General features: G+C 39.6%; 2 protein-coding genes across 3 annotated transcripts in view; one reads left to right on the top strand and one right to left on the bottom strand.

Moving 5' to 3' along the window:
* Positions 1-3,589, top strand: part of LOC126271879 (GTPase HRas) — a 67,890-nt gene extending 64,301 nt beyond the window's left edge. For both annotated transcript variants that reach the window (XM_049974231.1, XM_049974232.1), the window contains exon 7: positions 2,482-3,589. In XM_049974231.1, coding sequence (XP_049830188.1) covers positions 2,482-2,556 — 75 coding nt within the window. In that variant the 3' untranslated portion in view covers positions 2,557-3,589. The remainder of the gene's footprint in view (positions 1-2,481) is intronic.
* Positions 3,590-3,858: 269 nt separating this feature from the next.
* The window catches only part of LOC126271878 (glucosidase 2 subunit beta), a 188,638-nt gene continuing 177,560 nt past the window's right edge, over positions 3,859-14,936 (bottom strand). Inside the window, exon 11 of the mRNA XM_049974230.1 lies at positions 3,859-4,496. Coding sequence (XP_049830187.1) covers positions 4,359-4,496 — 138 coding nt within the window. The 3' untranslated portion in view covers positions 3,859-4,358. The remainder of the gene's footprint in view (positions 4,497-14,936) is intronic.

Genomic DNA, 14,936 nt, shown 5'->3' with positions numbered 1-14,936 from the left:
TTATGTTGGAGATAAGCCTCTGTAATGAGGAAAAACTCAAAATAATAAATGTTCATACAGTCTGTGCATGGGAGACCCGCCAGAGTAGCTGAGAGCGCTAATGCGTTGCTTCATGTTAGGTAGGCGTGCCAGCCCTGGATCGAATCCACCTGGCAGATTAACGATGGGGCTGGTATGTTGGCCAGCCTAGATGTGGTTTTTAGGCGGTTTTCCACATCCTGCTATGTGAATACCAGGCTGGTCCCCATGTTCTGCCTCAGTTACACAGCTCACAGATATTTGAAAATGTTTGCACTATTTCATGGCTTACACTACTTACGTCCCGGGGCGGCGGCAGCAGGAAGGGCATCTGGCCATTCTCTACAACTAACACTGCCGAATCCATAACAACACAGCTGACCCCGCTTTGAAGCGGGACAAAAGCCCAAAGAAAGAAAGAAAGCAAGCAAGTCTGTGCATGGGAATACTCAGATTCTCATATACTAATCCCATGCACATAGTGCTGTATTGTTTCCAATCTTGCCATTCTCTCCTTAAAACTGTCTGCATTGCAGTTAATTTGTTGCATACGACTACTTCACTTGTCCTCATCACTATTTCTTCACGCAGAATAGTCCAATGTTCAGTACGGAATGTAACATGGTTACAGAGGGACAAGAAGCTCTTACAATTGTTTCAGTAAATACTACTTCAGTCTCATTCGTTTAACAGTCTGTTTAAATATTGTTAGAATCCAGTGCAGCCTTCTAAGATGGACCATTCTCTTTATCTTTCTTACCTGGATGTAAATGTTAGGACACTGACTGTACTCACTTTAGTTACAAATTGAGAAAGATGAATCACCAGAACAATTGCATAGGCATTTTAGTACTCAGCATGACTTCGGTATTAGTCAGATCTGCTTCCTAACAGTTACTAAATGAGGTAGCACAGTGGTAAGATACAGGACTCTTACTTGGGAGGACTGCAGTTCCATTTCTTGTTCAACCATCCTGATCTAGGTTTTCCATTACTTCCCTAAATGCCATGGTGGTTTCTTTGAATGAGCACAGTCTAATTCCTTTCACAAAGCAAGCTTGTGCTCCATCTCTAATGAATCCATCATCAGTGGGGTGTTAAGCCCTAATTTTCTTTGCAAACAGTGGTTGCATTTCTATTTCTGACCTTAAATCACGATATTGAAGCAAAGAATTTATGTTTAGATTATTGTGTGTTTAAAGGTAATTTTCAAATTTCTAGTTCATTAATCCTGTTTCAAATGCTGTATAATGTATTACAATCAAGGAATGTCTCACTGTTCAAAAACTGAGCAGGAGAGCTCTCACGTCTACCAGAACTCGTCTTTATCTTACTCAGACATTCCATAGATAATACCATGTGGATTATTCTTTATTGACAACTACGACTGTGTCATGGTTTGACTGGCCACTACTTTGTTTTCAGGGAAAGATGTGTGGAAAAAATAATTCACCAAATTTTTGTTTATCAAAAGATATATATCATTATGAACTGCAACTGTACCCACATTTTCTTTTGATTCTTTAAGGAAGAGTCACAAATAATTGTGGAAAAGAGTGTTAGGAGAAAGAAAGTGCAGCAAAAATTTTAAAAAAATATGTAGAATCAGTAATACACAAATTTAGCCCAACATAAAGAGTTTACTATCTTTAATAAACAAGTATGTTTATCTTTCATAACTATACATATTTGAAGTCACATGAAAATGGAAGAAATAGTAAATTATATAACTTCAGCTGTTACTTTTACCCTATGTTGACGTGTAAGCCATAATTAAACTTTCTGGCAATTTGACACTGTCAGGACCAAGACACTAACCTGAACCCTTGCATCCAGTGGGAAATGTTATACCAGTTCAGAGCCCACACACACTGTTTCATGGCTTCGGTTCATCAATATCTCTAACCTACTTTTCTAACTGTGCAGTCATTCTGCTATGTACCCTGTTGTATTTATCATCCTGGGAAAAACTGCAGCTCCAAGATGATTCGTTACACGAACCTTCACTTTACTGTAATCACATTTCCTGGCAGGTTAACACTGTGTGAAGACCTGGGACTCAAGACCAAATTTGTGCTTGTTGTGTGAAATGCGTTACAATTTGTAGAATATTTCCTATGACTCACAGATCTAGGTTTGAGCCCTGCACCAGCTTAAAGTTTTAAGCTGTCATAATGTAAATGATCATGATTTTCATATAATATTCATCATCAAGTTCTAATGTTTGACTGACAACTCCATATAGCCACATGCAAAAGCTGATTACTCACTCTGTGGAATATAGGAAACATACAGCAATCCAGGACTGAAAAAACACTCTTTACAAAAATAGATGCTGATATTATTAATTTGCTACCAGATTCACACACCACTACAATCAAAATGTACAGTATGGTTTAAGTTGTAAATATAATTTAAAATTGTGTGTGCACAAAGATTTTAATAGTGTTTCTCTTGTTGCAGAAAGAGCATAGAGGGAAAGACAAAAGAAAAAGAGTGCGAATAAGTTACAGGAGGAGACAATGTTGTTTACTATAATATACCATACAAAATGTGAGAATAGATTTCTCAATCAGTGTTGAATGAGTGGTTCACAAATAGCACCATAGTACAAGAAGTTGACAGCAATTCAATTTGAATAATAAGGTGCATGGAAAGAGTGGTCGGAGTGGACGATACCTGCAGTTCAATTCCACATTCCATTTTGGTACATATGTAACAACAAAGAGTGCCAGTGGAAAACAAACAGTATTCTTCCTTGCAAGTATCGCACAAAAGATTTTATTTTTATTTAGTGTTGCAAGTTTGGAGGCTATATGTACGTGAAATACTTCGTTGAACAGTGGCACATTGAGTGTTTTCACTCAGTATTTGTAATAATGTTGAAAGTAAGTTTGTTATTTTTTAAATAAATTTTATCTATTAAAATGAAAAAATTAGAAGAGGTTTTTCATATATCAAAGAACTTAACTCGCATGATTGTGCTTCAGGAACTTAATTCACATGTACAGTCCCGAGTACTGACAAAACAGTATTCCTTGAAGCATTTATTTCATACAGGTTTATTATAGTAATGTCTCTCTAACTTGATCAGATCTAAGACTAAAGCGTTTCATCACTGAATATAAAAAAAGCTGCTGTATTTAAATTTTCTGTCTCAGACACCAAAGTAGTAAGAGTCCTTATAAGCAGTCTTGTCACTGAATTTATATTAAACATTTAGGCTAATGCTCAAATTCAGTATTTAGACACAATTCAGTGTCTTTAAAGTTCTCTATTTTTAGGGGTAAGTTACCCACTTGAAATTGCCTGTGTCATTTGAGCAAAAAGTGTGGCATCTTGTAATCGTGTAAGCCATGATCTGTTTAAATATTTAAATAATTTGCAATATTTTTCACATATCTTTATCATAAATCTCTTCATGTATGCCTTACGTGTATCGTAAATTTTATGGAATATCTTTTGATGGTTTTTGAAATGAGTATGAAAGTGTATGTACATTATGAAGTGTTGTTGATAAAATTTCTGCAGAAGTACCTCAAAATGAAATAAAGTTTTTATTTTACTGATACTTAATTTACTCATTCAACAATGGAATGTTATCCAATACCAATGCTCGTTACATTCATTTCAGATAACAAAAACAGTACGACTTCAACTCAACAGCTAAACAAGTTTGATGCAAAGAAGAAGTTGCTTAGTACTATCAGATGAAATTTCATTTAACAGTAATTATTTACACATTGCAAACTGTAATTTTCCACATATTATTCTGCTGAAAATAGGATAATCAAATCCCAGCATGCCGTAAGCCACATTTGATTTTTTTTTTTATAAATCATAAAACAAAATTAAAGAATGACATGCACAACTTTTCATTAAAACTGGTAAAAATCAACTGCTTATTACTGTACGTTTTACACTCTACTCGTCAGTAACAAGAGTTAATGTAGGAATTTTTCTGTAAAAAAAAAAATTACTCAGAAACCGGTAATTAATCATGTCAGGTATTTAAGACATATAACTGAAGGACAGCATAAACCACTTATTGAATAGTAAAAATATACTGTTGAACAATGGCTTGACAGCAGCAAATGCACAACCAGTGGCTTAGACAAAGCATCTGAAATATGGCAAACTATACACATAAATCAACAAATAATTTGCTAAATCACATGAAGAGATCAATAGTGTTTTCGCTCCCATACTTGAACCTATGTTTACTTACAAACATTTATTTCATTTGTGCTAATTCCCTGAACCACTCACTAACCCTTACACAAACATGAATGACTGACACTCGCGTACACACGCAGACACCAATGTAGTCTGGCCCTTTGTTATAATTCCTCATGTGCGTGTGCATGATGTTCACTGAGCTGGCAAATCGATGGTGTTACAAATTCAAATACGTATTCACATCTGTTAGGTTCACTGACAGACCTGATGGAATTTTCTGTGCCACATATTAATTTCACCTGAAAAATCACAAAATAATAATATTCAGAATGGTATAGCCTGCTTAATTAAGTTGATGCTTAAGGCATCTAAATGTTTCCTTATATTACCATCTTATTTTATTGTACAAAGAAATAAGTAGTCACAATATTATTTAACACCAAGAAAGAGGCAAATGCTGAGCATGAGTGCAAACTGCTTAATAATTGGAAATTTACCCTGGCTATTTCAAAGGAACCACAGTTGCACCAAAATTTAGGGAAACTGCAATAAATTAAATATTAATGGCCACATGGGAAACCATACCTTTCAATATATATGACTCAAAACTACGTGTTTGTTATTTCATGATTGAGGTGTAAGTACAAGATACAACTACTTACACTTCATGGTGATGCATAACTTAGTGAAAGTAGCAGTTATTGTCAGCTTTAAATAATAATAATAATAATAATAATAATAAGTAAATGTTATGTGACTAGGGCCTCCTGTCGGACAGACCTTTCGCAGGGTGCAAATTTTTCAAATTGATGCCACTTCAGCGACTTGCGTTTTGATGGGGATGAAATGATGATGAATAGGACAACACAACACCCAGTCCCTGACCGGAGAAAATCTCTGACCAAACCGGGAATCGAATCCGGACTCTTAGGATAGACATTCTGTTGTGCTGACCACTCGGCTGGCTTGGTGAGGTTTATAAAATGACTGATACCTGTATAACTTCTACAGAGCTACTCACAATAGTTCAATGCATGGTTTTACTGGTTGTACATGCAATATATACAACACAAAATGCACTAAAAACCCTTAAGGCTTTCCTCATCCACTGCAGATGTTGAATTTAAGCGACCTGCTATGGCCAGTATTTATTGTAGTTGTCATATTGGCTAGGATTACCTTAATTCTATGAATTGCATCAATATGAAAGTCACATCTTAAAGCACGCAAATACAAATAAATTAGACAGCACAACAGAAGACCTGGGTAGCCATACAAACACAGGTAGTTGGGGGATGGTTATTGTCTAAGTAACACCCAACACTAAGGTTCTCAATTTAGGAAGAGGAGGGGAGAGGGACTTTCTCAAAACAAAATTCAACAGAGAAAATATTTTTTTAATTGAAATTCACTGATTCAACAGCTGGGTGTAAACAAGCTTCCCATTAAAGAAAGCTAGCATTGTTTTAGACTCAGGACCGTGACAGCGCTGTGTTGAATCTCACTCGAACTGCACAAAGCATAGGCAATTCCGCATCTTTTTTCCTTATATTGTTACTGTTATTTTTCTAAATGCACAAAATATTTGTTGATCATTGCGTTTATGCCAGAGCCTTTCTCTTCTCATTTTTTCTCTCCATATTTTAATTCAATATTGCAGTCGGCGGCAATAATCTTCAGTGTTTACGTGTTGCACATATGTTTATAGAATCTTTAAGGGTTATTCAAAATTTAGAGTTGGCAGCTTGCTGTGGGTGCCAGACTGGCCCAAGGTGACATAGTCATGATCAAATTGGGTTGACATTCAGGAGGAGGGGGGTTAAACATCACAGTCCTGCCATCTTAATTTAGGTTTCCCTCATTTTACTTCAATACAAGAGTAAATGCTGGAACACTTAAAAACCACTCCTTCCATTTCAGCTTGAACACTTCCATCTTTAATGCTCCTTGTTGCCACAGAATGCTAACACCAATCTTCGTCCTGCAGCACACAATCATCAAACCACACCGTGTTTCATGACAACATGATGAATAGAATCATATGTAAATATCGTATAGAAAAATGTAAAGTTAAAAAAATATACATTACTGTAGAGTATGAGAATTTATTGGGGCTTCAAAGTTCAAAGGTCACAAGTACCCAAATCATGACCTAAATAAAATAAACTGTTTTGTGATTCTTGAAGTTAGTTGACACATATGAGCCTAAAAAGCATTAGTAGTTGAATAAAACCAGAATTAATACTGACAGCAGCTCTAGAACATTAGTCAAAAATAAAAAAAAATGTAGTGAAAAGACAAAATGAACAATTTGTTAAGAGACCATTTCGTAAGACTTCCTGGAACAACCAGTGCCCGTGGATCAAAAATTCAATCTTCACCATTTTGCTACTACAAGTAAAGTATAGAGAGCATTTTACAGTCAGTGTTGTGTCTGCTAAAACTCAGGTTGCTTAGAAGACAAATACGGTTCATTAGTTACAGCAAAATGGGTCATCACTACACAGATGACGACAGTTGGAAACGCAGTGCCCTATACAAAGTCCACTAAGATTATCTTCTCATGGAGAGATGCATGAGAGGAAGAATCACAAGTCAAAGGGAGGGGTTTATTCTGGCTGAGCTTGTTTCTACAGGCAGATGACCAATGCTTGTGCCAGAAAGATAGGGTGCTCCTACATACAGCTACACCATCACCATTCTATGGTACAGAAATGTTCAAAGACCTGGGTAAACGAGTTACAGCCTTGGTGGCAGCATTACTTGACCCATTCCTGGAATGCCTAGGAACCCACATGAATGACACATTGGTGTTGACATCAGTGAACGAGTGAACACATTCCTGGATTCCTTGTATAGTATGTCAGTAAACTGAAGAGAGAGAGAGAGAGAGAGAGAGAGAGAGAGAGAGAGAGAGAGAGAGAGAGAACGAGCGAGTCCCCACTCTGACAACCCAGCTACATCACATGGCACTTCTACAGGCTGTTTCACAACGTAGTACATCTATATACATCTACGTCCATACTCCGCAAGCCACCTGACGGTGTGTGGCGGAGGGTACCCTGAGTACCTCTATCGGTTCTCCCTTCTATTCCAGTGTCATATTGTTCGTGGAAAGAAGGATTGATGGTATGATTCTGTGTGGGCTCTAATCTCTCTGATTTTATCCTCATGGTCTCTTCGCGAGATATACGTAGGAGGGAGCAATATACTGCTTGACTCTTCGGTGAAGGTATGTTCTTGAAACTTTAACAAAAGCCCGTACCGAGCTACTGAGCGTCTCTCCTGCAGAGTCTTCCACTGGAGTTTATCTATCATCTCCGTAATGCTTTCGCGATTACTAAATGATCCTGTAACGAAGCGCACTGCTCTCCGTTGGATCTTTTCTATCTCTTCTATCAACCCTATCTGGTACGGATCCCACACTTTTTTTTGCCCTCTACAGCTACCTCTAGTACCATGGAAGTCATTCCCTTATGTCTTAGCAGATGTCCTATCATCCTGTCCCTTCTCCTTATCAGTGTTTTCCACATATTCCTTTCCTCTCCGATTCTGTGTAGAACCTCCTCATTCCTTACCTTATCAGTCCACCTAATTTTCAACATTCGTCTATAGCACCACATCTCAAATGCTTCAATTCTCTTCTGTTCCGGTTTTCCCACAGTCCATGTTTCACTACCATACAATACTGTACTCCAGACGTACATCCTCAGAAATTTCTTCCTCAAATTAAGGCCGGTATTTGCTAGTAGTAGACTTCTCTTGGCCAGAAATGCCTTTTTTGCCATAGCGAGTCTGCTTTTGATGTCCTCCTTGCTCCTTCCGTCATTGGTTATTTTACTGCCTAGGTAGCAGAATTCCTTAACTTCATTAACTTCGTGACCATCAATCCTGATGTTAAGTTCCTCGCTGTTCTCATTTCTAGTACTTCTCATTACCTTCGTCTTTCTCCGATTTACTCTCAAACCATACTGTGTACTCATTAGACTGTTCAGCAGATCATTTAATTCTTCTTCACTTTCACTCAGGATAGCAATGTCATCAGCAAATCGTATCATTGATATCCTTTCACCTTGTATTTTAATTCCACTCCTGAACCTTTCTATTATTTCCAGCATTGCTCCTTCGATGTACAGATTGAAGAGTAGGGGCGAAAGGCTACAGCCTTGTCTTACTCCCTTCTTAATACGAGCACTTTGTTCTTGATCGTCCACTCTTATTATTCCCTCTTGGTTGTTGTACATATTGTATATGACCCGTCTCTCCCTATAGCTTACCCCTACTTTTTTCAGAATCTTGAACAGCTTGCACCATTTTATATTGCCGAACGCTTTTTCCAGGTCGGCAAATCCCATGAACGTGTTTTCTTTTCTTTACCCTTGCTTCCATTATTAGCCGTAACATCAGAATTGCCTCTCTCGTGCCTTTACTTTTCCTAAAGCCAAACTGATCATCACCTAGCGCATTCTCAATTTTCTTTTCCATTCTTCTGTATATTATTCTTGTAAGCAGCTTCGATGCATGAGCTGTTAAGCTGATTGCGCGATAATTTTCGCACTTGTCAGCTCTTGCCATCTTCGGAATTGTGTGGATGATGCTTTTCCGAAAGTCAGATGGTATGTCGCCAGACTCATATTCTACACACCAGCGTGAATAGTCGTTTTGTTGCCACTTCCCCTAATGATTTTAGAAATTCTGATGGAATGTTATCTCTCCCTTCTGCCTTATGTGACCGTAAGTCCTCCAAAGCTCTTTTAAATTCCGGTTCTAGTACTGGATCCCCTATCTCTTCTAAATCGACTCCTGTTTCTTCTTCTATCACATCAGACAAATCTTCACCCTCATAGAGGCTTTCAATGTATTCTTTCCACCTATCTGCTCTCTCCTCTGCATTTAACAGTGGAATTCCCGTTGCACTCTTAATGTTACCTCCGTTGCTTTTAATGTCACCAAAGGTTGTTTTGACTTTCCTGTGTGCTGAGTCTGTCCTTCCGACAATCATATCTTTCTTGATGTCTTCACATTTTTCCTGCAGCCATTTCGTCTTAGCTTCCTTGCACTTCCTATTAATTTCATTCCTCAGCGACTTGTATTTCTGTATTCCAGATTTTCCCGCACAATGTTTGTACTTCCTCCTTTCATCAATCAACTGAAGTATTCCTTCTGTTACCCATGGTTTCTTCGCAGCTACCTTCTTTGTACCTATGTTTTCCTTCCCAACTTCTGTGATGGATCTGTTTAGAGACGTCCATTCCTCTTCAACTGTAATGCCTACTGCGCTATTCCTTATTGCTGTATCTATAGAGTTAGAGAACTTCAAACGTATATCTCATCATTCCTCAGAACTTCCGTATCCCACTTCTTAGCGTACTGATTCTTCCTGACTAATGTCTTTAACTTCAGCCTACTCTTCATCACTACTATATTGTGATCTGAGTCTATATCTGCTCCTGGGTACGCCTTACAATCCAGTATCTGATTTCGGAATCTCTGTCTGACCATGATGTAATCTAATTGAAATCTCCGGGGCTTTTCCAAGTATACCACCACCTCTTGTGATTCTTGAACAGGGTATTCGCTATTACTAGCTGAAACTTGCTACAGAACTCGATTAGTCTTTCTCCTCTTTCATTTCTTGTCCCAAGCCCATATTCTCCTGTAACCTTTTCTTCTACTCCTTCCCCTGCAACTGCATTCCAGTCGCCCATGATTATTAGATTTTCGTCCCCCTTTACATATTGCATTACCCTTTCAATATCCTCTTACACTTTCTCTATCTGTTCATCTTCAGCTTGCGACGTCGGCATGTATACCTGAACTATCGTTGTCGGTGTTGATCTGCTGTCGATTCTGATTAGAACAACCCGGTCACTGAACTGTTCACAGTAACACACCCTCTGCCCTACCTTCCTATTCATAACGAATCCTACACCAGTTATACCATTTTCTGCTGCTGTTGATATTACCCGATACTCATCTGACCAGAAATCCTTGTCTTCCTTCCACTTCACTTCACTGACCCCTACTATATCTAGATTGAGCCTTTGCATTTCCATTTTCAGATTTTCTAGTTTCCCTACCACGTTCAAGCTTCTGACATTCCATGCCCCGACACTTAGAACATTATCTTTTCGTTGATTATTCAATCTTTTTCTCATTGTAACCTCTCCCTTGGCAGTCCTTTCCCAGAGATCCGAATGGGGGACTATTCCGGAATCTTTTGCCAATGGAGGGATCATCATGACACTTCTTCAACTACAGGCCACATGTCCTGTGGATACACGTTGTGTGTCTTTAATGCAGTGGTTTCCATTGCCTTCTGCATCCTCATGTCGTTGATCATTGCTGATTCTTCTGCCTTTAGGGGCAATTTCCCACCCCTAGGACAAGAGAGTGCCCTGAACCTCTATCCGCTCCTCCGCCCTCTTTGACAAGGCCGTTGGCAGAATGAGGCTGACTTCTTATGCCGGAAGTCTTCGGCCGCCAATGCTGATTATTTATCAAAATTTAGGCAGTGGCGGGGATCGAATCCGGGACCGAAGACGTTTTGATTATGAATCAAAGACGCTACCCCTAGACCACGGGTTCAGCAGTATTCAAGCAGTGGGTGTACAATCGTACTGTAACCTACTTCCTTGGTCTTCGGATTGCATTTCCTTAGGATTATTCCAATGAATCTCAGTCTGGCATCTGCTTTACCGACGATCAACTTTATATCATCATTCCAATTTAAATCACTCCTAATGCCTACTTCCAGATAATTTATGGAATTAATTGCTTCCAGTTGCTGACCAGCTATTTTGTAGCTAAATGATAAGGGATCTATCTTTCTATGTATTCACAGCACATTACAATTGTATACATTGAGATTCAATTGCCATTCCCTGCACCATGCATCAATTCGCTGCAGATCCTCCTGCATTTCAGTACAATTTTCCATTGTTACCACCTCTCGATACACCACAGCATCATCCGCAAAGAGCCTCAGTGAACTTCCGATGTCATCCACCAAGTCATTTATGTATATTGTGAATAGCGACGGTCCTATGACACTCCCCTGCGGCACACCTGAAATCACTCTTACTTCGGAAGACTTCTCTCCATTGAGAATGACATAGCATTCTGTTATCTAGGAACTCCTCAATCCAATCACACAATTGGTCTGATAGTCCATTTGCTCTTACTCTGTTCATTAAACGACTGTGGGAAACTGTATCGAACAACTTGCGGAAGTCGAGTTACACGGCATCTACCTGTGAACCCGTGTCTATGGCCCTCCGAGTCTCGTGGAGCTGGGTTTCACACGACCGTCTTTTTCAAAACCCATGCTGATTCCTAGAGAGTAGATTTCTAGTCTCCAGAAAAGTCATTATACTCTAACATAATACGTGTTCCAAAATTCTACAACTGATCGACATTAGAGATATAGGTCTATAGTTCTGCACATCTGTTCGACGTCCCTTCTTGAAAACGGGGATGACCTGTGCCCTTTTCCAATCCTTTGGAACGCTACGCTCTTCTAGAGACCTACGGTACACCGCTGCAAGTAGGGGGGCAAGTTCCTTCGCGAACTCTGTGTAAAATCGAACTGGTATTCCATCAGGTCCAGTGGCCTTTCCTCTTTTGAGCGATTTTAATTGTTTCTCTATCCCTCTGTCGTCTATTTCGATATCTACCATTTTGTCGTCTGTGCGACAATCTATAGAAGAAACTACAGTGCAGTCTTCCTCTGTGAAACAGCTTTGGAAGAAGACATTTAGTATTTCGGCCTTTCATCTGTCTTCCTCTGTTTCAGTACCATTTTGGTCACAGAGTGTCTGGACATTTTGTTTTGATCCACCTACCGCTTTGACATAAGACCAAAATTACTTAGGATTTTCTGCTAAGTCAGTACATAGAACTTTACTTTCGAATTCATTGAACGCGTCTCGCATAGCCCTCCTCGCACTACATTTCGCTTCGCATAATTTTTGTTTGTTTGCAAGGCTTTCGCTATGTTTATGTTTGCTGTGAAGTTTTTTTACTTCCGCAGCAGTTTTCTAACTCGGTTGTTGTACCATGGTGGCTCTTTTCCATCTCTTACGATCTTGCTTGGCACATACTCATCTAACGCATTTTGTACGATGGTTTCGAACTTTGTCCACTGATCCTCAACACTATCTGTCCTTGAGACAAAACTTTTGTGTTGAGCCGTCAGTACTCTGTAATCTGCTTATTGTCACTTATGCTAAACACAATTATCTTCCTACCTTTTTTAATATTTCTATTTACGGCTGAAATCATCGATGCAGTAACCGCTTTATGATCGCTGATTCCCTGTTCTGCATTAACTGTTTCAAATAGTTCGGGTCTGTTTGTCACCAGAGGGTCTAATATGTTATCGCCACGAGTCGGTTCTCTGTTTAACTGCTCAAGGTAGTTTTCAGATAAAGCACTTAAAAAAATTTCACTGGATTCATTGTCCCTGCCACCCGTTATGAACGTTTGAGTCTCCCAGTCTATATCTGGCAAATTAAAATCTCCACCCAGAACTATAACATGGTGGGGAAATCTACTGGAAATATTTTCCAAATTATTCTTCAGGTGTTCAGCCACAACAGCTGCTGCGCCCGGGGGCCTATAGAGACATCCAATTACCATGTCCGAGCCTGCTTTAACCGTGACCTTCACCCAAATCATTTCACATTTCGTATCTCCATCAATTTCCTTCTATGCTATTGCACTTCTTATTGCTATAAACACGCCACCCCCTTCACTGTCCAGCCTGTTCTGCGGTATACATTCCAATCTGAGTTTAGGATTACATTACTGTTTACGTCTGGTTTCAGCCAACTTTCTGTCCCCAGTACTATATGGGCATTGCGACCGTTTATTAATGAGAGCAGTTCTGGGACCTTTCTATAGACGCTCCTGCAGTTTACTATTAGCACATTAATATTCTTATTCCCTGTTGTATTTTGCCTACTCCTACCTTGCTGCGTCTCAGGAGGCGTCTTGTCGGGCCTAGGGAGGGAATTCTCTAACCTAAAAAAACTCTCCATTTGCACTCCACACGTACTCCGCTACCCTTGTAGCCGCTTCCGGCGTGTAGTGCACGCCTGAACTATTCAGGGGGACCCTACATTTCTCCACCCGATAGCGGAGGTAGAGAAATTTGCACCCCAGCTCTCCGCAGAATCGTCTGAGCCTTTGGTTTAAGCCCTCCACTCGGCTCCAAACCAAAGGACAGCGATCGGTTCTGGGAATGATACTACAAATAGTTAGTTCCGATTCTACCCCGCGAGTGAGGCTTTCCGCCTTCACCAATTCTGCCAACCGAGAGTAAATAATATAAGATAAGAATGGAAGTCAGGATTATACTACAAACATAAAACCAAATGCCTGTTCATGTGAATGTATGTTCCTCTATTGTTATTCGTAAAACGAACCCCATATAATGCAATCAGTCTCTAGAATTTAAGGCCTGCTCTTATGTGTTTCTACTAAAAGGAATAAGTTTTCTTTGAAGGACTGCATTGAAACTTAACAATTCTCGCAACACAAAGTGTGTTTAAATAGTAAGCAGAAATTTATAATTTTGTGTGTTGTATTAGTCCAATTTGCACTACTTTTTTGTCACAGTCTACATAAACAAGCCTCAAAAGTATGTGTTCAATGTTATGCATATTGGGTATTTACTCTGTTGTCAGCTGTCAGAAAGGTTACATGTGTTTAGGTAGCATCAGTGATTGATTGTTTGTATAAAAATGAATTAGAAAATCCGTATTAAATTTTGTTATAAGAATGGAATAAAGTGTATGAAATTTTTAGAAATGGTAAATATTGCTTTTGGTGAGCCTGTCATGAGTAAACCAAGGGCAGACAAGTGGTATAAACATTTCAAAGCAGGCCTTAAAGGACAGCAGTTTTACAAGCATGGATGAGATTAAAAATGCACAGTTAAGAGAACTATAAACAATCCTGAAGAAACAGTTCCTAAAGTGGTTTGGGAACTGGAAAAAGCACTGGCATAAGTGTATAGTATGTAATGGGGAATATTTTGAAGAGGATAACATTGCTGTAGATTAACAAAGTCATTAACAAAAAATAAAAATTAATACGTGAACGCACTTCGTATGTCAAGCTTTTTGCTTAAAATGTAAAACTAAATTAGTCGATTAGTTAAACTTAATGGCAACGAGTCCGGTAACTGAAGAGTCCATCGCAGGGCAGACAAAGGACAGCTCCCCACTGTCAGCCGGGCACCACACTGACACTGAGTTGGGTCATCAAGACGCAGGAGGTAGCCATGTGTCACTTAAGCGTGGCCAATGCACAGCCGGCAGAGAACCACAGAGTCCCTGCGAGAGGCCCGCATGGGGGACTGCAACCATTCATAGTCTCCTTAATGGAACACAGTTTGTTGTGCGTGCTGAGGTTATGCCATTTTGTCTTCCAAAGAAGCAAAACCTTGGGGCGTAGTACTGAAGGCAGGTCAGTTGCAGAGAAGCCGATATCCGTAAGCAGTTTCCGCGTAGCCTGTTTGGCCAGCCTGTTTGCAAGTTTGTTGCCTGGGATTCCGACATGACCTGGCATCCAGACGAACACCACAGAACGACCAGACCATTCCAGGGCATAAATGGACTCCTGGATGGTCGCTACCAAAGGATGATGAGGGTAGCACTGGTCAATAGCTCGTAGGCTGCTCAAGGGCTCAGTACACAGAAGAAACGACTCCCCAGGGCATGAATGGATGTGCT

Source organism: Schistocerca gregaria, chromosome 5 (assembly GCF_023897955.1).
Source record: "Schistocerca gregaria isolate iqSchGreg1 chromosome 5, iqSchGreg1.2, whole genome shotgun sequence".
NCBI lineage: Eukaryota > Metazoa > Arthropoda > Insecta > Orthoptera > Acrididae > Schistocerca > Schistocerca gregaria.
The sequence above is the reverse complement of the archived record's forward strand: the minus strand, read 5'-3'. Positions and strand labels throughout refer to the sequence as shown.